The sequence below is a fragment of the Melospiza georgiana genome, chromosome 8 (genome assembly GCF_028018845.1).
Source record: "Melospiza georgiana isolate bMelGeo1 chromosome 8, bMelGeo1.pri, whole genome shotgun sequence".
Taxonomy (NCBI): Eukaryota; Metazoa; Chordata; class Aves; order Passeriformes; family Passerellidae; genus Melospiza; species Melospiza georgiana.
Window position 1 is genome coordinate 7,543,693 of NC_080437.1, and position 24,700 is coordinate 7,568,392.

General features: G+C 40.3%; 1 protein-coding gene across 1 annotated transcript in view; it reads right to left on the minus strand.

Moving 5' to 3' along the window:
* REEP3 (receptor accessory protein 3) overlaps positions 1–24,216 on the minus strand; it is a 37,013-nt gene extending 12,797 nt beyond the window's left edge. Inside the window, exons 1-5 of the mRNA XM_058029576.1 lie at positions 24,133–24,216; positions 8,236–8,308; positions 4,553–4,629; positions 3,948–4,068; positions 1,924–2,037 (exon numbers count right to left, since the gene is read on the minus strand). Of these exons, the coding sequence (XP_057885559.1) occupies positions 1,924–2,037; positions 3,948–4,068; positions 4,553–4,629; positions 8,236–8,308; positions 24,133–24,164 (417 nt within the window). The 5' untranslated portion in view covers positions 24,165–24,216. The remainder of the gene's footprint in view (positions 1–1,923; positions 2,038–3,947; positions 4,069–4,552; positions 4,630–8,235; positions 8,309–24,132) is intronic.
* Positions 24,217–24,700: the final 484 nt, after the last annotated feature.

Here is a 24,700-nt window from a genome sequence, read left to right on the forward strand (position 1 = left end):
TCTTTTCACCTGCTGGAGGCAGCAGTCAACTCCTGAAAAACAGGGAACAAAATCAAGAACACATGCATTGAGTCCATTTGCCTGCATGGAGCAGGCACACTCAGCATTTTGGAATGACAAACCCAAGAGGCTTAACATGCCAAAATAAAGATTTTCTTCAGTGAGTCTCCTCTTTCATGCTGTTAAAAAATCATGCCTATTTTAGGTCTATGGTATTGTGGTGGTTGTTTTTCCCTAGCATCTGATCTGCACTGAACTAATTCTGTACAAATATTCATGAGCATGTTTAACAAGTTTTAACAAATGGAGCAGGCATCTTGCCAGTCACAGCTGAATAGCAATGAAATCTAAACACAGATTCAGAAAAAGTTATTCATTATTTCAGAAGAAAGTGGGAGGAGATACTGGGGTTACTTATTTTACAATATTTCTGCTACACCCTAAAAATTAACAAGGAAATATCCAACCACAGCCAAACATAAGGGGCACACACAAAGCATAAGAATCCTTACAGGTGCTTATTGTAATAAATGTGTAATAGAAAGAATTTGCATTTTAGCATTTAGCAATTGAACTTTTTCTCCCAGTAGAGCACTTTGAGTGTTTGTTTGTTGGGTTTATTTGGTTTATTTAAATAACTTATTTTCACTCTGAATACTTTCATTCCTTTGGAGGTGCACTTATTACATTCTAAATTATTTCATGTCTCAAGGCAATATTAAGAATTTGAATAATAAAAAACCCCTACAGTGATCAAATTTAATCACTTTCTCAGTATTTCGGGCTCATTATGACCATATTTAAAAATAAAAAGTCATAATGTTACCACCCACACATATCTTTAAAAAGAGAGGAAATGAACAAACAAGACATGCATGACTACTTTTCCAAAGCTTTTTGAGGCAGCATGTGAAAATGTAATTTTTAGGAATGTCTTTTATTTATAATGCAGGAAGTTCACATAGAAGCCCAGACATGCAAGCTAAATGCCAGCTGTACATACTCAACTCTGACAGCCAGGGATCTCCACACTGTCTTCTGTTATCTACTGCCAGTGCTCAGGGTTTCAGTGCTGTTACTATGAGCACAATGGCTCCATTTATTCCCAGGAAGAAATTAATCCTGATTGCCTTAAACCTGTGATTTCACTTGGACATACACCTTTTTCTTTTCTTTTTTTTTTTTTTTTGTTTGTTTGTTTTGTTTTTTGTTTTTCATTACTATTAGGTAGGATACACATTGTCTGGAGTATATTCCTTTCAGTGGTGCACAAATTGCTTAGAATCTGACATATAAGTTTGTATTTTGTTTTCCTACACCCAGAGCTCTCTGAAATACTGAAGGTGATGAGTTTTGTAGGAAAAACAACAGATCACTCCATAATTTAATGGAAAACAATGACAAAGCAAGTGTATGCTAAACACCAATAGGCAGGCTTATGTTTAGTATATTAATTTAATAATTCACCCAACAAGTTGCAAACAGGTTAATTGTGTCAAGAGAATTTTTAACCATGGCAGTAGTCTTTCATGCCTTAATTCATATGTGGCATTACCTCAGGTTGATTGGAGAAAAACAGCAGAAAAGCCAGAAATCCTTTCAAAAGTTTGTTTATCAACAAGAAAGCACAACAGACAGAGAAAAGAAACAATGGTCACCTTTATTAAAAGCCTGCACAGAAAACTGAATGGTACCTTTTGAATTAGAGTTAACTGATCTGATCATCCAAGAAATAACTACAAGCCACCTTCAACAAACCAACACACACAGTATGAGGAGGAGAGGGCTGCAAGCCTTTAATTGTGTCCTAGGTTTTCAGTACACTTGCAGAATTTACCTTTTTTATGTAAGATGATAGATCCTCAGTACAATTGCACTGTTCTATACCAAACTCAAAAGCAATTAATGCAAGCAGAAACTCACCTTTACAGCTGCTGTCACTGCAGCAGTTGCTGCCAAATTCAACCCTTGCCTTCCAAAATTCACCATGGTCTCATAGCCTCTTTCTTTGGCTTGGACTATGTACTCATCAATCTCCTAAAAGAAAAACATACTTAAATTTTAGAAGGCTGTTCATAAGAGAGTAAGATTACTCCACAGTATTATTATTTTTCCATCAGTAAAGGAAGACAGAAGAAATATTTAAGAAAATATTTAATGGGATATATCTTTGTATTCAGATGTCTCCTTCATTACAATTTTCTCATGTAAGAAAAAGGATTATATGTGGTCAAACAAGAAGATAAAGCAGATCACTTTTGTACAGCTCAGAAACATTGCAACAAGTTCCTTACAGAGAGTGAGCTTAACTGGTTGGACAGAAGCTTTTCAAGAAATATCTTTATCTAACACAAGCTCCCTGGAAAGGTAGAGCCGACTTACAAAGAGCTTCCAAAGCCACAGCTTTGAAATAGTTAAGTACCAGGACAATACAGGCACGGCATTTATCTCAAGCTCGGGTAATTGCCTGGAGTTGAAGATAAAAGTCTGCAAGGTGCTTCCCAACAGCTTGGAGACTACAGTGAAGTATCTCCTCACCTTACAAAGTTGCAAATTGTTCCTAGCACAACCCTTAGAAGGTCAAGATGACCTTACTGTTCCTATCAGTGGCAATCTTGTCAGCTACTTGCTTTGCCTCATAAAGGCCAAGTCTAGCCTTATGAACTGACCTTTAGAAATGCTATTTTCTGTAGCGTGGGGCTTCTCAGTGCTTGTCTCCACACCTTGGCTAATTGCTCTTTCCACACATCCAAACTGATGCTGAAAAAGAGCTAAAGCAGAGCTGTGTCCCTGTCATACTTTGACAAAGCTAACCATCTTGTAGCTATTTTTATGTTTGGGTATTTACTGCTGCAGACTGGTCTACCCTTCAAACTCAGTAACAAGTCTCTCCTCTTATCTTGTCAGTTTGCAAACCAAAAAAAGTCATTGATGTCAATCATCCTGAGAAGTGTTATTACTAGTTTATGCTAGGAAAAAATGTTAACATCAACAGCTTTTAGTAAAGCTGTGTTCATGCTTCTGTGCAGGGAGTACTGTGCATGTGCTTGCAGCACTACTGCAAGCATTGCTACTTTTACAAGGGGGGTATTAGTTGTTGGCTTTTTTGGGTTTGCACTGAAGGTACTTGAGACAGCAATTTGTGTTTGGACCTAAGTGTTTATTATTTCTTATTAGAAAAACAGTTTCATTATCATGAGTTTGGCAGCTTTTCATTAGAAGGCACAAATTGGTCAACAATTTTTTGTTACAAGGTATTTTCATACTACACAACCTAATTAAGAATTGACACTTAGATTATTTTCTCTTTTAACTCAGTAACTGATCCTAAAGAGTTGGCTTTGTCCTAATTACAAAATTCTACTCAAACCTATGAAGGGAAGGAAGAAGCATGAAGAAGAAACCCAGGATGGCACCCTGTGCCCTCCATCTTGCTTCCATCCACAACATACTAAAAATCCCAAAACCTAAATTTCTCACTAAGTGATACACCTACACGATGTTTATAATTTATTTCACACTTTTGTGGGTTCTAGTTTATCTTGAAGTCCAGGAAACCTTCTCCATGAATGAGGGTCAAAGACAGTGCTCCCCTGCGGGTCAGGGCACGCCAGAACAGACAGAGAAATATTCCTGGTGCCCTGGGTTTCCACAGAAATTCAAGGTGCATCATTTCCATTCAACTGGGCTGCTCAGAGTGCCTCAAGCAGAGCAGGGAACACCAAACTCTCATGGCAATGGAGGCAGGACCTTGTCTGCTCAGACCAGTTAAGCAGAAGCACAGACAGGGACAGTCATGTGCACTTGCCTCTGCCAGTCCAAATTGGTGCTGCCAGGCAAGACAGTAACAGGCTGCTCTGCTTTTGTAGTGTATCTAGCAACAGCTTTTATTTCAGCATATGGTGTTTCCATATTAGGCATTAAAAACCTGAGGAGTAATTTCTTACCCTTTCTTTAGAAGAAAGCAGTGGGTGGAGGAATTTTCTGTAGATTAAACTTGCCCCTCTAGTATATGGGGAAAGGAGCCAGATGACAAAAGCTATCTTCAGTTCATAGTACAGTGGAAACCTACAGACAAGTTAAAAGTTGCACAAAATCAACAACTGCTGCAGGAAAATGCTCAGTAATTAATCATTATGAAGAGATTTTTAAAAAACCACAGTTATATTAGCATATAGGATTCTTCAAATAGAAGTAGTTACACTGGACAAAAATTAAATGAGTTCTGGATTTATGGACTACTGTCATTTAAGAAATGACAACAGATAATATACTTGCTTTTTATTATACATTCCTGCCATCCTTTTAAGAGTTCCATTCCCCTGTTCAGCTTCTACAGGGAAGCTGGAAATGTTGCAGTCCCTAATTCAAGTCACAGTGTACAGCAAACTTAAAAACAGCTGCTGTTCATCTATGTACCAAGATATTTTCCTGTAAAAACAGCTATTCAACAAGCACAACTTCTTTACACAAAATAAATCAGTACAAATTAAAAAAAAACATCAGAAACAAACATAGTTTCCTCTAGAGTTGATAAAAAGCAGGGTCTTACCAAGAGACTGTTAGGTCAGTTATTGTTTCAGTCACTGTATAAAGAGCAAACACAATCCAGTACATCATCCAGCGAACCTGGAAATCAAAACACCATCTTCACTGAGAGCTTGGATTTCACCTCTACACATAACATACTGAACACTGTACAGTTTGTTCAGAGTTGTCAAAGCAAGATACTCAACAGTAGTTTGTTTTATAACAGTTTAGAGACTCTCTCATTTTTCTTGAGCATTTGCTCAAATTTGGTTGCCTAAGCTGATTACATCTGTCAGAATAAATACTACAGAAATAGTTCCCACGCATTTATCTTCCCTAAGCTATCAGATGCCAAATGCAATGTATTTCCAAAATGGGTCACTGCAAACCACCACTGGTTATTTGTACAAACTGAACATCCACATGTTCTTTAAATTCCTAGAAAAAAACAAAACCCTGCAACAAAAAAAAAAAAAAAAAAAAAAAAAAAAAAAAAAACAAAAAAAACATTAAAAAACAAACCAAACCAGCAAAGAATAAAACAAAACCACCAAAATTGTTAGAGCCTAGTTTGAGCCCTAAATTCATGGTGCTGTCTTTCAAAGGGAGAATATATATACACACACACCTCCCCACAGAGGATGTGGCTCAGATTTAATCTTCACTTTTAAAACAATCTTTTTTGAAGTGGATTTAAATAACTACTCAAAACCTAATGATACACTGCTGCCTATTTCATGGATGTGCATTATAGTTTAAAACCACTTCCTCTGTCAGAACCTGAGACCCATTTATCTTAAATGCTTTTCAGTGTTTCAGTCTGAAAAGAAACTCAGTCATGTGATAACATTCTCCACTTCAGTCTCTCAGAGGATTTAGATATTTTAGGCTTGAATAAACGAAGACAAATGTCCACAGCAGCTGAAGTCATTACTGACAGGCCATGTGACATTTAGACTGGTGACCCTTCCATGAACCTGAGTCAACACCTGAATAAAACAAAACTTAATCCAACCTTGCTCCATCAGCTTAAGCATAATGCAATGCAATTTTTAAGATGCCATGCAAGACTGTATTTTTCCCCAAAATGATTTATCCAGTCTGCACTTTGTTTAATCAACACCTATTTACCCAATCAAGAACAACAGTGGAAGTGGGATTTCTCCTGGGCTGCTAGGAACAGTATAAAAAGCCCTGCAGAAGGGCACATGAGATGTGCCAGGAGTCCTGCTGAGGACTGGGCAAAGACTCAATAAAACACAAATCATATTCTAGTACAACTCATGCAGTAGGCACCACAAGTATCCTTGACAAATGAACCTGAGTGACTTAGAGGGGTTTTCATACCAGGAAAAAAGAAAAAAAGGACATTAAAAATGGCAGGTCAGATTTCACACTACCCAGAACACTGTCATCTACTTCAAGTTACAGAAGCTTTGACTGAGTTTTATTTTTCATGTTAAAAGAGTGATTACACATTTGTTTCATTGAGGGTTTTTTTTTCCTAGCATCCAAGCATTAAGCTCATATTTGTTGGCTCTGTCTGAAACACGTTCTTTCAGGTCAGGATTTTGAAGCCAGGATTTAAAAGGCTGGTCTGTTCAGACCTATAAACTACATTTCAGATTTCAAGTACTTTGGTGCAACACAGTGAAAAAAAGGTCTCGAATATCTTAGTCAACTCCACTAAACCAGGGTAATTACAAGAACAAATCTCCTCAAAGGCACAGATTCTAATTTTTAGCACTGAATTCCATAAGTCTTTTAAATTACCATAGTCAGCTCAACACTTTATCCCTCAGAAATAATCTTTGATTATTTTGCTGCATCGTGACCTATACAACAAGTCAGGATGGCTATTCTTTTTGTTTGGTTGGTTTTTAGTGGTGGAAGTAGTGGCTGAGTAAAATATTTTACTGTTAAAAAGCTCAAAGTTGAGCAACACAGATGGCTCCTGAGCCACACAAAACCCTGGAAAGGAAGTTGTGCTTGGGCCATGATGTGAGTGGCAGCAAACCTGTGCCATTTGCAAAGCTGCATTTAAATCTAAACCCTTTACTGAGAAAGAAATTATCCAGCTGGGAAAATGACAGCCATGGATCATCCCCAAGACCTATCAGGACAGTCAGCCCAGGCAGCCATGGACTGATAATTCACTGATGAATCATTGTCATGCCCTGCTAATGAAAACGTCACTGAGATGGTTCTTATTCATCCTGGTCCCATGAATATTTTCTCTGTGACTGCAAGTTCTGGGACTGCTCAAAGACCACAAGTTCACACTAAAAGAACTGAAAAAATATAATTTCAGGCCCTAGTAGCAGGGACCCTGTGTAAGGATGCCCAGACAGGTCATGGCTAACTGGACAACTGAGGTGCAAAAAATATCTCAGCATTCTAAAATATTGCTTCTCTTTTGCTAGAAAACATAGTGCAAGAGGCAATGGTGACCTCTTAAAGTGATTTCCTTTATTTAGGTTGGAAACTGCTATGCCCTACTTAGCCTGTGGATTTGTTTTGAAGGAGCAGGGAGGAAAAGCAGATTATAAATTCCTTGCATTATGGACTTCCCTGACAGAGTAATACAAGAATGAGACAGAGAAAATTCTCCTCTTAGTTTTGGTGATTTTTTCTCCCATGAGTTCAACTCTGGCAGGTACCAGCTCTATCTCACAAATGAGCTCCCATCAGCTTGTACACAGAAATCAGAAGTACAAATATGATGTCCTCTGAGGCCTTGACAGGGTGATGAGGCCAAATTAAGACATTCAAGGGGAGGAACAACAGCTACCAACTACAGTGTACAGTTACCAACTACCAATTACAGTTTACAACTACAACCAGGTACAAAGTGGAGACATCACACATCAGACAAGAGCCCTGGGTCACATCTCTGGCTGCTGAGTTCAAACTGCTGGCCCTGACCCCACCCTGAGGAGTTATGGCCAGGATTCAGGACAGGTTACCTGCTGAAATCAAGCCAGGCTGTCTCTTAAAACAGGGAAGTAGCACAGTGACTAAAGCTCCTTGTGACTGCAACTGGTTAACATTCCCATGATTATCTCATTGCTCACACTGACAAGTCAATAATTTAATAGCTTAATTAAAAACTGAAGTAACTATAATTGTGTTTTTCTCAATCTTTCTCTTCTGTCTGTTCTGCTTCTTTCCTCCACACCATCTTTTCCTTCCTTGGTTACATTTTTTCTCCTCTTTTAGGAAAAATAGATTAAGAACTAACCTTTTTTTAGGTAGATTCTGAGTCCCCTACTGAGCTCCATACAACGATATTAAGCTGCTGCTGCTCTTCTAGAGGTCACTATGAATCAGTTTGTCAATACTTACACTTAAGGTGTTGGCAGAATTAGCAAACTTGCATTCTACCCCCTGCCTAAAAGTGCATTATTTCTTTGCTGAATTAGAAACCAAGACTTGAAGGTTTACATTAAAAATACTCTTTTAAAAAATCACACTACAGCATAGTGTGTTGAACATGTTTCAGCATAAAACCATGTAAAGTATGAGATATGTTAACTTTAGCCCTGCAAACAAAATCAGAGCATTACCACTAGGGTCACACAAGTGTTGTATTTAACAGTAAGACAGTCAATTCAAGCTTTCACATGATTTATTACACAATGAAAATGTCCCACATCTATATCAGCAGAGGTGTGTAATTAAACAATTAAAAGGAATGAGACTTACATATTCCTTCACATTTTTTGTCTTCACAGCTTTGTATGAGTAGTATGCAGGGTACAGCATCCCAAACACCAGCCTATTGGAAAACAGAGAGAGCCTTCAGGATTTTGTATATATGACAAAACAGTGTATTATATGACAAAACAGTGACAATACATCATTAGAACAATTCAGCAAACTTAACAGAAAAATCCTGCTCTCTAGCATTAAAATAAAAATCAGTGTTATATGTTCCTCAGAGGAAGTTTCATGATAGGCAGAACCAGAACAACGTGAACAGAAAAGGGTGGATGCCCTAAAGACAACAAACTGTTTTGTAAGACTGTTTCTAATAGATAATGTAAAACCAGTTGTTCTGGTTCTTTTACAAGCCAAACCAGTCCTGCAGCCTGTCCACACCAGCAGAGTGCTGGCAGTGCTATCACACTTGAAAAGCCTCTGAACCTATCAGTAGTTAATCACAATCATCTACCTTTATCAGATTATCAGAAGTTCCCTTCCAAAAGAATTTTAAGACAACACTGACAACATTTCATCTCCTTTTGCTAGAACTATGCAACAGCAATATTTAGAAATGGAGGAAAAGTGGGAATTCATTCAATTGATTTTTGTCCCTGTGGAAAACTCTGTTCAGTAGCACACCAGCTCTAATGTCTCTCACCTTCCCTTGCTCTGGCTGAAATTATAATTATTAAGTATCAGAGATAAGAAAAGCCTTTGCTCATCCTTTAACCCATAAAATAGCCTTTTTAAGGGTGGAAAAGGTTTGTTCAAAGACAAGATACAGAAGAGGTTCCTGAACATCATAACCACCAACTGATGACATGCATAATAACCCAAACAGTTACTGGTTACCTGTGCACCTCCCCATAATTCTAAAAACAGCACTCCAAAGTTATTTAAATAACCATTAGTAGCCTGCTCATGTAAGAATCTTGCAATGAAGCAGATGAAAGGGAAACAGCTTGAGTCTTTCACTTCACAGATTTTTCAGCTACATTTTTCCACTCACTCTGTCATGTAGCATCACTTCTATAAAGAAAAAACCCCAATGTATTTCTAAACTTCAACAGCAATTTATCCTCTGAACATATCACTCTTGAACTGCTATAAACATGAAATGGGACAAAACAGAATTTTAAGAACACTTCTTCAGAAACAACTGATCTTAAGCAGAAATCTAAATACAGCAAGACTATCATAAAACTAAAGATGACCTCAAGTTCAATAAAAACACTAGCATAAGAAACACAAGAAAGGTAGCTAGTTTTTCCCATAGATTTTTCTAGAAAAATCTTTTACTCAATATTAGTCAAATGAGGACTTTAAAAATACCTATTTGAGTAACCACTTTTTCTTTTAAAGAATTTTTATGGAAATCACTTTAAAACAGAGTGCAGTGGTTAAAAGGACAATATATCATTATTATGTTATTCTATAATATGATTATTTTATTATACATACACGAATAAATAACAATTTAGTACCATTTTCAATACTGCTGTAAAATGGAAGTGTTAGAAAAACTTCTGTTTGTTCACTAGAAGTGGGTAGGTGGATAGGATGAAAACAAAACATCAGCACATTTAGTCAGTAATAATAGGAACCAGTACCATCAAGTTTTTATCTCCTTACAGCCAGAGCTGCATCCACACCTCCCAAGAGCTCAAAGCTGTCAGCAACACCTACTGCTGCCCTACTTCTGCACATTAGATGCCCATCCATCCTCTGATATTTCCACAGAAACCATACAACTACTTTAAGGATGTTCCCAATTATTCTATGGCTTTTCAAATTTAAAAACCCGAGTGTTATTTTTCCAAGTGTGGTTTGGATTTCACACTGAGCATCAGCACACTGCACCAATGGAGCAGACAAAAACAGTTTCCACAGATGGGAACAGATTTCAGCTGTGATGTCATTTACTTTACATTATTAGTAGATACATGGATAATCCTGCTTACCAATGTCATTTCAGAGCCAGTTGGAAGCCCAGCTATTTCAGGTTTTTAGCTGGACTCAGGAGCTGCCATAACATTCCCTTTTTGGTACAGCCACCTCCTCTACAGACATTTTGCTCAGGTAAAGAGAAATGTTTCTCAAATATATTAGGAGATAAAAACACAAAGAAAGAAGTATCAAAGAGCCTTTAAATTTGAATAAAACAGTGAATTTGCATATCCATATAGCTGTATTTTTAAAAAACCCAACCTACTGCCTTTATTACCACATAATCTATGGTCTTACAGTTTTAACAGCTTCAAAGTGAATAATTGCTTGAAAGGCTCATTTATGAAGCAAAGCAACAGAGTTTGCATCTGACAGACAACTAAAACATCAGTCATCTGTACACATGTTGCTCTGGCACTGAACATATTTCACATGGATAGCAACAACTCTAAAGCCACAGTTAAAAAAAATTAAAAATAAAACAAAGGCACAAATAAAAGCCTCTCAAAAGTACTAGTTGCATCCAGACTCCTCAAACACTAAGCCATTAACAACAATGCATTTAAGGGTTCAGTCTGTTCACATTGCCAAAGCATTGTCCAAAGCATGGAATAGTGTTTGGCACTTTATTCTTTCATTCCTCCAAATGCAAAAAGGGAACACTCTCTGTTCCTTACCTAACAGTTAAAGCAATCCAGGAAACTCTTTTAGTATGAGATGCTTTGGAGACAGCCCCATTCACTAAATTCCCTTTCCTTAGAAATTTTGTAGTAGTGATGACACCCATTGGTCCAATCAAAGGCTGAGGATCTCCACAGATTGATCCAGAGCCAGACACTGTGTGCATCTCCAGTAGGAATATGCTCCTACACCCTTGAGTGGCAGGCTGCAGAATAAAAGAATCCTCCATGCCTCCACAAAACCATGGACCTGATAAACTGCCTTGCTTTGCTGACCATGCCCAGTTCCCCTTCTCAGCACCAGGTGTTTCCCAGCTACAATAGGAGTGGTTTCCATCCCTGTCATAAACGTACACAAGTTTTTCTAAGAGCTGCTCAGACAACATGGAAATACCAGAAGTAATGTAGGTGACACTGTTTTACCACCACCAGACCTAATTTCTGCACAGGTAGTATAATTTCACTCGTGGATGAACTATAATTGCTATTCCACATATGGTTAGCAAGTTTAGCCTAAGCAACATTTCACTTGAAAGCAAGTTTGCTAATGAAAACTAAAGAGCAGAATAAAAACCTAAAGAACAATGCTTGAATCTTTGGCTGGCTGTTCTTGGCTGTAAAAAAGGCAAACAGAGCCATATGCCTCACCAATGGGATTTCAGTCAGCACTGGAAAAGCAGAAGCATTTTTGCTTAGACTGTTTACTGCCCATATACTTCCAAGCCACTCCCATCAAAGATCAGGAATTTGGGCTTTGCTCTCCTTTTGTTTTGGCTACCAAGTGATGAGGCTCCAGTTATGGATTGAGTTTTGCCTGCTATGCACCTCTGGGGCACTCTCAAGCTCAAATAAGGCACAAGGAGCACATGGAAGAATCCTCTTCAGGGGGGAAAGCCAAAAACCCTGCATGTGTTGGGTTAACCCAACACCAGGTGGACACCAAAGCCATTTTGTCACTCCCCCCCTCAGATGGGCAGGGGAGAGAAAATACAACAAAAAGGTCAAAGGCTGTGGGGAGAGAGAAGGACAGAGATCACTCACATGTTACTGTCATGGGCAATTGTCAACCAGGTTTGGGTAATTTGATTGTTAATCTATTATCAATCAAATCAGAGTAGGAAAATGAGAAATAAGAGTAAAACCTTGACACACAAACCCAATACACTCAAACCATGCCTTACCCCTCCCCCTGAGTGTTTCACAGCTAGGCAGTGACTTCTAGACTAAGCCAGCTACCAGCTACAGTTCACATGTCCTGACAAACAAAAGCTTGCCCTGGCGTTTTTGTCCTGAATGTTTCTGAAAAGCACTACACTAAACAAAGTCATTCTGTCCAGCACCTGACAGAATTTAGCTCCACTTTGCTATTCAGATACACAACACTAACCACACAATCTACAGTAAAACACCAGTAACTACAAAAACTACACTTGGAACAAAATGCTGGTCTGCTACAGGACAGAGGAGCATGAGGATCAGCTCCTGAACCCCTCAAGAAATTGTATCCCACTTTTTTTCCAACCCCCCTGGCTTTGGGCAAGGAGCAGGGAAAATCATGTAAATCCTATTAAAAGAACATGTCTGCCAACAGTAGTGAACTTGAAATCCAGCAACTCCTTCAGCAGACTGCAGTTACCAAAATGCAGGAATGCAATCAGAAACAGGTCTGTTAAAATCTTCACAGCATTCTTATGAGCAGAATATAAAAGCCAGAGAACAAAAATGCCTTAATAGTTAAAGAATATCCCCAGAAGCACTGACAGAGCTGAATAAAGCACATTCTTGAGCAGAGCAAGGCAGCTATTAACTTTCCAACTTAGAAAGCTGGAATTCTCCAAAGCAACTGCCAGATCCTTCCAAAGCACAGCAAAACCAATAGTAAGGCAATTACTCAAGCAGTCAGAAACCACCCTAGAATTTTACCAGGAAAAGTGACATCCCTACTGATTCCTCCAAAATGGGGGACTTTCCTATGCCAGGAACTTTTATTTAATGGGTCCCAAGTATAACAATTGCAAGCAGTCTGAAAGGAGACAATTAAGCCTTTTTTCCAGCCCTCTAGGCTCCATTACAAGCACCCTATCTACTCATGTTTATGGACTAATTATTGATCTACCCCAAATTATCTGGCACCTTTTGCCAGATAACTCTTCAAGTTGTCTCAACATGGAGATCTCTGTCTGAACCTTGAAAGAAGTCTAAAAAGAGCACAACAACAACAAAAAAAAAAACAACCAGAAAAAATTCTCTTCTGTAAGGGATGTTCTGCAGTGGAGTGTGAGTTCAAGTGCTGATGCACTTATGGGATCACAGGGGCCTGTGGCAGTCTGGAACAAGGGACAGCTAAAAAACAACTCCTGAAGCAAAATCCAGGCTGCCCTCTCTAATGAGTCAGCCTGGAAACTCTTCCACGTGGTCAAGTTGCATCAGTGCTTTAACACAGTTCTCCCAGTCACCCTCTCAGGAGTTGACAGGGCATTACTGGTACACTAAACCTGTGAATCCACTCACCTCCTGCACAGCACAGAAGTACTTGGGGAGAAGCTGTTTGCCTATCATCCTAACTCAAAGAATCTTCATCTGTACCTGGAGAGAGTGCCCAAAATTTGTGGCCACAAGTGAGCAGTGTTTCTTGTGGTGCTGGATAGCCCAGGTATATTTTAACAGAAGGGCATAAGTCTGGAGATAGCAACATCATAAATAACCAGCAAAAAACCCCAAACATAAATCCTGCTCAAAACACAGTCAAAAGGCCCAACAAATCCAGCTGTACAGAAAATTCCATAAAGCTAATACTGGAAGGCAAATAAAAATTGTTATAAAACCCTTAGTCACTTGTCAGCAGGCTGACCCATTCACCTCCTGCTTTATGATCCATGTTTGACTCCTGCTGTAGGAGCGTCCTGCCCATCCCATCCCAGCATTCCTTCCTGTTTACAGCCTCCCAGGTGAGCTCACACCAGGAACTGCAACCACACCTTCTGCAGCACTGCCTCCAGATAAAGAGCAAACACTGAATGTCTTCAAACACAGAACAACCCTTGGAAGAGAACTTCAATCTCCCACCTCAAACTCAATAGCAAAAGTTCATCCCTGATGGAGAAGTATTCGTTTTCAAAGCTGCTCACACTCACTTAAATCTCAAGTCACTTATTTCCTTCAAACACATGAAATTATCTCTGATTTCTGTGTTGCTAGACTTCTTAGCACTGGAAGCACAGTATTTGTGGCCCCATGTCAGCCAGGAGCACAACTGAACACTGAGAAATAGCCAACAATTAGGAACAATTGCAGGGACTCCTCAGACAGCTCTTAAGACGGCCTTGCACATGACTTTGATCAAAGAAAAAGATGTGTCCTTGCACTGAACTGTGCTTTTCTTCTAATGATCAGCAAGGACTGACAGCTGGATTAAGGGTGTCAGAAGAAAAACTGACTGGTTTGCTATTTTTCATGTTTTAAAGAACATCAAACCAAGCCTAGTTTTCAGGAGATAATTTCTGTTTTCACTTAGGATACGCATGAATAAACTTATTTCATAAAGCAGGTGAACAAGATAAAAAAAATTCTAGTCTTAATTGTAAGTTTAAAGATGAAAGCTGATACCTACATGCATGTTCAAAGAAACTGTCATATCAAGAGTTTACATAATAAAGGTAATTGACAGATGACAGAGCAACACACTTATGAGCTTCCTTGCTTTGGAAAAAGTTCTTTACATTCACTGCTCCTGGAGGTACTACAACCTACACATGCAGTTTTCATTGAGCAACATGATCCTCTCCATCCAGGAGCTTCTGAGAGCTCCTAAAAGACATGGGTAATTTAATGCAGATGATGTGCTGAACAAGATTAACAGGAACATTACAGATCTAGAATGAGGTGTTTCATCTTGTTATGAGGTTTAAAGTTACAAATACACTTGGTAGCTTCTTGGCTTCCATAAATTTCATTTTAAAAACTACTGGCTCTCTTATTTACACTACTTAGTTTTGTGCCCAGTGTCTTCAAAATTATGTTGGAAGCTTCTACAAATTTTTAGGTCTTTATTTCTGTGTAAGAACATGACATCCTTCATATCAAGGAGACTCCAGAACACACCTTAGAACACCTTCCATTGCAATCTATATGGTATATTGGAAAATTGTTCATTGCAGTAACTTCAGTGACTTGTGTCAAGCCAGCAGCCACTTCTCAAAGCTTCCTCTGCTCTGTGCCACAGCAAATTTTGAAACAAGGAAAGTTAGATGGATGTCGGGAGAACCAAAGCCAGCACAAAGAAAACAAAGACTCATCTTGGCACTGCCAAGTCCTGCACATTTTTAAACATGTTTAACAGTCTTAAAGCTTCAGTTCCTGGAAGCCTCAGAGGTCTCAGTCCTGGTGAATGACCAGGTAAAATCAGATTTGCATACAAAGATAATATTTTATCCAGCACAAAACTGGAAGAGCAGCAGTAATGCAGCACAGCAGAAGAGCAGCAATGCTAATTAAGTTCTTCAGGTGACAGAAAACTAAAAGAAACTTTGCCAAAAACACATGGGCACCACATCCCTAGAATAAAAGTCAAAAAGCCCAGCAGAATTCATTCTCATTACAGAAACCATACTTAATTTTTAAAGCAGCCTCACTCATTTAAGGTACGCAAGTCCCAAGACAAGATAACTCAGTGTTTTAAGTGGCAGTAATCTCTTTCACTGCTGTGGGAAGAAAGAAAATTTGGTTGCCCAAAAGCATCCAAGGCCAGCTTTTTATTTATTAAAGGTAATTTGGGCATATTTACCCTGAGTTACATTACCTTCAATCAAGCTATAGAAGTCACAATGGGAAGCCAATGTACAGACATACCACAGAGCTAAGTCTCAACTGCAGGAGATGGGGACAAATTCTTTGCAATAAAGTGTTTTATTTTCTCTATTGTCTCAGCAGCTGCCTAAGGAGAAAGCTTCCTGATGGACCCAATGCTTGAACTGTAGGTTCAGGAAATCAGTACTTTAATATTATCTTCAATATTAGAGGAAACTGAGTTCAGATTCTCTCAAGGCTCTGAAGTCATGCCCATTCTCAACTATTTTTCAAATCTAAAGCTTTATTCAGCTTTGACAAGTGGCTTCAAATCTCACTGCTCCACTGGAGTTCCTCTTCCAGGCTTGGCCATCACTTATGGCCTAGGCTTATTCCCTCTAACACCTCCAAATGCCATAGATCCAAAAATGATTTCCACTTCCACCTTTTCAGCTTTGGTTTTCACTCTATATCAAGTTTGCTAGAGACTGGAGCTAATTTCACAAGTTAAAATCCAGTTATTGTTTGCTGCTCTAAGAGTATCTTTATTTTTGGAAATATTACTCAACATCAAAATAACTGGCTATAGGAAACTAGCATTTAAAATAGGAGTGGTCCCAAATAAAAGTTGTTTCTGCTTATTCCAAGGGAAAGCACATTTTATTTTTGAGCTGTCTGTTAGTGTAAGGCAAACCACACTGCATGTAACCACCCATTCATATGGGTTGCATTTAAAAGAAAAAAGTGTCCATGCTGCCATAGGTCACACTGTATGGAATATTAATCTGTCTGGGTGGCTCCAGAGAGAAAAGTGAGGTTCAGAACCCAAAGGCTCAGAAAGGTCCTACTTAATCATTACAGATTCTTGAGCCCAAGGGTGTCATCAGAGACCAGCCTCAATGACCTGCCTCTCCCAAAAATGCTACAGAAATACCACAACCTGAGCAAAGGGGTAAGTGAAACCATATAACACCAACTTGTGAAGTAAAAGCATGCCTTATCTCTACCCCAGACAGCTGCTGGTTTGGTTTTTAATCATCCAAAGTTACACACATTTTAATTTTTTGCCCTAAGTTCCTTGATTTTCAAACAATTCTGTTCATCTTAAAACCCAGAAATGAACTTCTGGAGCCTCTCAGAGCATTCAAAGAACAAACCTTTCCACTGGACACAGGAAAAGGTTTCTATGAACTTTGGATTTGGCAGATGCTGCAGAGGCAGCATCTGGAGTTGTCATTGCCAGTGATGTGTTTCCTCAATTATACCTGGTACAGAGAGAACTCTGAAGATTCTGTTGGACACCAAGTTCAGGCTGACAAGCAGAATCTCCACCAGCCTTATTCATGCAGTTCTGTTAGTAACAAAAATACAATGCTGAAAGATCTTCATTTCCTCCCTTTTGAACCCAAATAATTTATGGGTTTTTTTAGACTCGTGCATTAATTAGTTTGAGGGTGTGCTCTCAAAAACAAATAAAGCACATTATGCTGATTAACAAAAAAAATTTCTGAGAGAAGAATTCTGTTAACACAATTATGTTTCACTGGTTATATGTAAATGGGCTAAGAAACCAGAAGATACAAAAGAAATGTGTGCCTTTTCAGAAATGTTATTTTCCAAATGCAAATGTAAGATAATTTGCCCAATTCATATTACCCTCTTTACACAAATGTAAATTTCATTTTGTCTCCACCATTCAAGGGTAACTTTTAGACAAGAAAAACTAGCCCTCAAAGTTCTGTAAGTAGAATAGTAAAACCAACACTGCTTACATTGCAACTACAGCAAATTAATGACTGCCAAACCAGCCATGTAAAACATATATTTTATGTTTCTGTGGATATAGTGTCTTCCAAGTGAACCATAAGCTGTTCACAGATGAAAATACTGAAGAGGTCAGCTTCTAAAACATTCTAATACTAAATACACTGCAACTGAGTAATCCTAGATGTGCTTTTAGACATCTATAAAGGCAGTGATCTGTTCTAGAAAAAAATCCTAATCTGGGAAAAAATATTAGCAGGCAGAAGTGAATAATGACAGCACAAAGCCAAATAATAATTCTTTGGGAGTTTTATGTTAGTTTAAAGTAATGTTACCATACTTAAAAACTAATCAGGATGTCTTTAAGCTAGTGACCATCTTCCTGACTCTCCACAGTTGTGATCAATGAGTTACAAAACAGGGTGGGGGGAGGAAATAACAAAAACAGACAGTGGTAGGAAGGCACAAGCACAAACTGTTTTCTGATTTTCCCCTTTGAGCACTGGAAGTTCCAACAGCTTTAACACAAAGTACAGCATTATGTCAGGCTTCTCATATCAGGAAAAACTCTGCTTGGGAAATCCTTGCACTCAAAGCCAGGTTGCAGGCTTTTGAAACAAACTGCACCTAGTTTTCAACATCAAACACAAGTTCCAACTGTCTTTGGGATGCATGAGTAATGTTCCAAAGATGATAAACACAGGGCAAACATTCATCCAGTTGAACCCACCTCCATGTTGATGCTTGCAGACTGCTAGGAAACACAAGAGAAACACAAGTAACGCCCTTTTATTTTGTCAGTGATAAACTGAGCAGCAAAGAACAGAGATAGCTGACAAGAAGCTCAGTGCAGAGACAGCCTTTGTGGGGTGTTTTATTTCCCTCACACAAAAACCATCTTGTCACGTTGGTTGTTCTGTGCCACTGAGGCCAGTTGTGTTTGAAGTCATCCTGGTCAGCAAAAAACTTGCAATCCCCTTCCCAGCTCCTCTCATTTGTCCTGGAGCAAACTGTTATGATCTAGTCTGGCAGGTCCTGCCAACAGAGGGATTGTGCTGTTGGCAGATGGAATATTTTCTTCTGTATAAAGCTAGTACTTACACAGGTTTCAAAATGTTGGAATTTCAAAAGCAGAATAAAAAGGAACCTAAAAAAAGCTTAGGGAAAACTCCTTTGCACATGGAGCACTGGAACACAGGACTTTGCCAGACACGTTTTACACACATTTTGAAGATGATTTCTATCAAATATTAAAATTATTGAGCCAAAGCAGCTTTTTTTTAAACAAATCAGAATTTGGCTCAGGATCTTCCTCAGCCTTGCCCAAGCATATAGGGAGCTGCCTCTATGTCCAAACCCAGGAAAGACAAAACTTTCTGTCCAGGCTGCAGAAGTGCTCAACAGCCTACAACGCGCTGGCTCAAAGCAGACATTGCTTTGTGGAACACTGCAGGAGTGGAGGTTGTTTGTTTTCATTAGAAACACCCTTTTGTGCCAGATCATGCAGTTCTTGGTATTTCTTTAGCTACAATCAGAGGACACACATGTGGGGCTCAGCACATTTTGTAACACAGAACATGCCAAGAGCATGAAGTAAGAATGTCAGACTCCACGGGACACCTCTAGACGTGCTCCATCTGTTTTGGGGAAGCTTCAGCCCAGCTGCCTGCCACAGGCTCACTCTGCACTCCCACCACCCTGGAAACATGGCAGAGCAAAGAGCAGCTAGGCTGCAGAGCAAATGTTGATTTAAGGCAAGGTGTGCCAGACAAGCAGTAGGGACACTTGTTTCTTACAAGTTGGCAGAGACAGAAATTCTGCATTGTACTAACTCAAGAGGTGTTACAAGTCACATACAAGTGAGCAGAAACTTCTCATTGTATATATTAGGATTACCTCACTGAGAAGCTGAACTGTTGGAGAGAAGAGTTCTGATGATTTCACTGCTTAATTATGTAAATGATTTTAAACTTTCACACAGTCAGGACAATACACTTAATCCCTAGACTTACATATGCTCACAGATTTCAACCCAAGAAACTGAAAACCCTTTAAAAATCTGACATCTTGTTTGATTAGAACAGCTGCACTGTTATTACTGGAACTAGATTCATAAGAAGAAAGAATAAGCAGCAATGTGAAAGCAAAGAATGCAGTTTCAGAGCACACTTTAACCATACCCTAAAGCCTAAAATAATGCTGGTTTTGTCCTGCAACCTTTCATTCTCAACACAGCACTTACCTAGCAACTACACAACAGCAGTGTGAGCTGGTGCAGTTCATTGCAACTAACAAAATATTAACTTCTACCAACACTAATTTTCATTCCAATTGACAGAACAATCAGACTCACACGGTGGTCAGAGTTTGGATCATGTGGAAAGTGAATGAGGAGAGGATGAAGGACAGGATAGCCCCTCCCAGCAAAGGGGCAGTGACATCTCTAGCATGAAATGCCAAGGACAACTAATCAGAGCCACTGATTCATTCCAGTTCTGAGATGAGACAGACACTGCAGCACATCTCACTCACGCTGTGACAGCAGCTCCTTTTCCCCACAGGTGCAGCAGCAATTTATAGGCCTTTAAACCAAAGAAAACTGTCAGAAATTCAGCATCCCACAGCAGCCAACATCCTTCACACTTCAGCTGCAACCACTGTGCCAGAGAGCAGGCTACAAAGAGTCACAAACTCTCCCACAAAGGCCTCCTCTGCCTTGAAGATCAGGCTATGGAGCTATAGCTGTTCCTTTTACACACAGGGTGTTATTGTTACCTGATTCCACCCCATGAGCTGGGATCACTTCAAAACATGTGACAGCATGTTGATCAGCACACAAGAGGGTAAATATTATTGCAGTTTATGCTTTTATTTAAAAAAAAATTGTATTCCACGAACAAGACACGATCTAGGTTTCCAGCCAAAGCATACAGAGTTACATAAAACATGATCCACATGCTAAGCCAGGTATTAGACAACAATTCAATCAACACAGAAGCTATGGCTGCAGCCACCCCTTCTCAGATTTACAGTAATTCTGGGGGCAGCTGGACATCTGGAAATGTCAAACAACAACAGAAGCATTAAAAGTAGAGTAAGATAATGCCTTAGAAACTACCATTAAAGAAACAGCTCCATTGTGTAAAGCAGCAAAAGCTGAAAGAGACCAATAATACTGCCTAGCTCCAGGTCACCTCCTGTGTCCCCCACACAGTCTTTGTCCAGCTTAAAGCAATTAGTTATAATCTAATATCAGATTCAAGGAATATTTGCAAGGCTCCAAACTTGGGGTGGGGAAGAGAGACATTATAAATACAAGCAAACAGAAAGCTAACTACTAGTGCCCAAAACAAATCCATCCTTCTGTGGAGCACTGCAACTTTTCCTTCCAACACTGATGGATACTGACCTACTTAACTGGAAACAAACCACGTACTTAAACATGAAGGGAGAGCGTGCTGCAAAGCAACACAGATGGGGCAACTTTCATTTTTAAGTGAGGAGGGAAAGAAGCTAACAGATTACAGCAGACAGTCTGCTTTAACAGATTGCAAGAACAAAATGGCCATCTACTTGGTATTTAGGATGCTTTCACATCTCTGCTTGGCACAAGAGGATGGTCTGATCTCATCCATACCAGGCTGTGACTGACAAGTATTCAGTGTGTTTACTATTAAATACTGTCTCAGCAACTGATGTGTACACGAGCACTCAGACCTTACAAATGAGAAGAATGAGCAATCCAAGTGGATGAAAAGTCAGGCACAAGCTCTGTTTGAAGTTAACAAGATGGGCAGTCCCAAATTTAAAAAATTATTTCCACCATCAAAAACTGAGAACACGATGTGCCACACTGACATGTTTTCTGAGATTCTGAATGAAATAATTTATCTTATTGTTAGTTTTGTTATGTGAAAAAAAAAGGAAAAACCCTGCAGTAAATATTCCAAAAATTGTTGCAACAGCCAGTGTGTTTTAGAAATAATGAGCTATACTTACTGCAACAGCACCCAATTGATAAACAATTTGAAAATGGAAAGATGTTTTAATTGTGCACTTCAAGTCTTCTGCTTCTTGACATAAAGATATGCAATTAGTACAAAGTATTTCACAAGTTTAAATACTTAAGAATAATAGCACTGATAGAGCAAAGGGAAAAGACTTCATTAAAACAAAGTTCTGCTAAAGATTCTTATGTGGAACAGTGAATTTGAACCACTCCCTGTTTCCTGTGCATGACTCCTCAAGACAATTCACATGCAATTAAGAATTCAAATTCCCTACTAGCTCCATCCCCTAGTTCCTTAAAGTGTTCACCAAAGTATTTTAGTGGAGTTAATGAATTCCAAATTGCAAACTCCCAAACTGAATCAGAAGGCAGTTTGCTTGGGACACACATGTCAGGACAAGTCCACCACGTCAGAAATCAGCAGAGGGCACTGCGACTCACCTATAAATTAATATTTTGCTGCTCTTTTGGCCCTGAAGCACAGGAGGTCAGTCAGGAGTGCAGAACTCTGCCACAGACAGACAAACTGCTGCTCCTTTCCATCACCAGTCAGGATGACAGGCTGCTGGGGACTTGTGCACCAGGAAGTCACCGGAGCAGAATCCAAATGCTACATGACATAGAGCCTCAGGTCCTCACAGCTACACAGTATTTAAAAATCTCTTTCTTATGGCTTCTATGGGAAGGCCAGGACACACCTTCCAAACTACAAACACACAATTCAGAGACTCAAAGTGACTGAAATAGGTACATCTGGGAAGAGACCAGAGGAAAACAGATCAAAAAAGGAAGATAATGGACACTGAGAAAACAGGACAAGAGCATTCTCAAGACTATTGAAATTGATGACCTCTCATGTCATACCACATCTACTTCTGTGCTACTTCTCACCTTCTGTTTCCACAAGAATTTTGCTTTATTAGCAAAGTTAAACGACAATCTCAAAGCTGTCCAAGTTCTCACTGAACACTTCCACCTTCCTGAGAAATTAAACACTGGCAAACTATTTAAATCCCACATCTAGGAAACAAGGACACAAGAAGGTGGAAAGGATTTATAAATAATATTTAGGACTCCCTTTTTAGCAAAAATAATTAGGGCACACAGATGAGTGACCAATGGCAACAAGGAAAACTAACTCCACAGAACTGCACAGTACATTATCTTTTACTGCCTTTTACAATAAATCTGTGGAGAACAGAAGCTGTTCTCTTCATTCCCTGTGTTATAGGGTTAGGCTCATGGAGATTTTAACTTATGCAAATACAACCCTTGGGAATTCAGGGGGGAAAACCCAACCACCTACAGAAGAACCTGGTCATCAGAAATGAAGGTACTCAGCATTGCTGCCATCTCCCCTGAAACCAACACAGTCTAAGTAGTTAAAATAAGAATTCTCTGGCTGGTGCTGTTATGTAACAAAGCAGAAACAGGTTGAGCAGCTCCATCTGATGTACAGAAAGCTGGAGTATGCCTCTTGCCTATAGCACCGTGTAAAGCCTGTGGGAAGACCACACTGCCAAAGTGCACCAACAGCAATTCCTCCCACAGACTCTCCTCCAAACCTCTCTCGTCCCCTGCCAATTCTGGAACGTGATGTTCTGCTTTGCAAGCTGCAATTATGTGACAAGTCTCGGGGACGGCAGGAAGAGGGAGAAGGACTGCTACTTATCGAGGTGCTTGGGCTGCCGCGGGAAAATATACGTGGCAGTATGAGAAAGTAGGAGAAAACTTGACAAAGTTTTCAGATGAAATTACACCAGACAGCTTAAGGAGGATATCTTTCACTAACAAAACAGGACAATCCTATTATGCCCTGCTGTGGGTCACACACTCCTGCTACACGCTTTATGCTAATTCGGATGTTTGTTGGACTGCTTTGTGAGCAGATTCATTTCATTTGCCTGGCAAAAGCTCACTCACAGCAAATCTCAACTCAAAGGACCCAATAAGCACTGGGGACCTCAAAGTCACTATCCTTGCCATCCAGCAAGGAGCATGAGGAAGATTCTGCTACCCAAATATTACTCAGACTTTATGAGGGACTTTATGACATTCAAACGAACTCAATAACTCATCAGTTTCAGGAAGGAACAGTACAATGCCTATGAAAAAATTCAGAGGTGTCACTGCAGATTACTCTTTCTCAAATAGAACTTACACAACAGGTAAAATGAAGCTTCTCGCCTTAAGAAAGTTTGTCTCCTTGGCTTTCAAAAACTCGAGTTTATGCGGTGCAGAACACAACACTGCCAACCTATCTCTTCAACTGATAAGCTACACTCAGCACAGACCGCCATCTCACACTCGCAAGCATTCTTCTAGTCGTCTCAACTCTGCTAGAAGTTAAAAAGGAAAAGTTACGAGATTTTATAGGTTACTCTGGATCACTTTACAAGCAACGGTTGCAATCTGTGCGTGCCAGGCACAAGCAGCGCGAGTTGGCTGGCTCCGCAGCCCCGGGAAACGTGCACTGAGAGCAGGAGATCCACGTTATGGGTAACCACAATCCCGGTGCGGGTCCTGCGGAGTTTCTGGGAGCACAAGGACTCTCAGGGACACGGACCCCCAAGGGGAGCGGGGAGCGCAGAGCACCCGCCTCTGGAGGCTGGGGGAAGGAGAAAAGGGACGCAGCCCCCCGCCCGCCGCTCATCGGGACCATCTCAGCCCCGGGAAATAAGGCGCCTCCCGCAGCCCCAGCCCGGCACTCACACCACCGCTCGGGAGATCATCCAGGACACCATCGCGGCGGCGGCGGCGGCGGCAGCGACGCGTCCCCTCAGCCGGCCGGGCCGCAATGGCCGCAGCCCTGCCGCGCCCCGCCCCGCCCGCCCCATTGGCTCGGGGGCTGCGCGCCTGCGCCCTGCGGCCGCGCGGGCGGGGCGGGAGCGGAGCGGGGCCCGCGGGGAGCGCTCGGGACGGCGGCTGGGAAAGGTGTGTGTCTGCTCCCGCCTCTTCATCCAGGACCTGTCTGAGCAGCCATCCTAGACCCCCACATGGATACAGCCTTTGCAAAGCACCTGGAAGAGAGAGGAACAGATAGGAGTCGTTAAGATTGCAGTAAGGCGCTTTCTCCCCTTCTCACCGCCCCTATTTGAAACACAGTGACCAACTCTAGCAATAAGAGGGGTGCGATGCTCACCCCTTGCCTTGGTCTTTGCCCGTGTGCTCGCAATGCTGGAGGATGTTCGGTAAGCCAAAACATCCATGGGGTTTATTGAAGTCACCTGCTGCCCCGGAGCGTGCCGAGGCACTCGTGTGCTGGAGGGGTGGGTAAGGC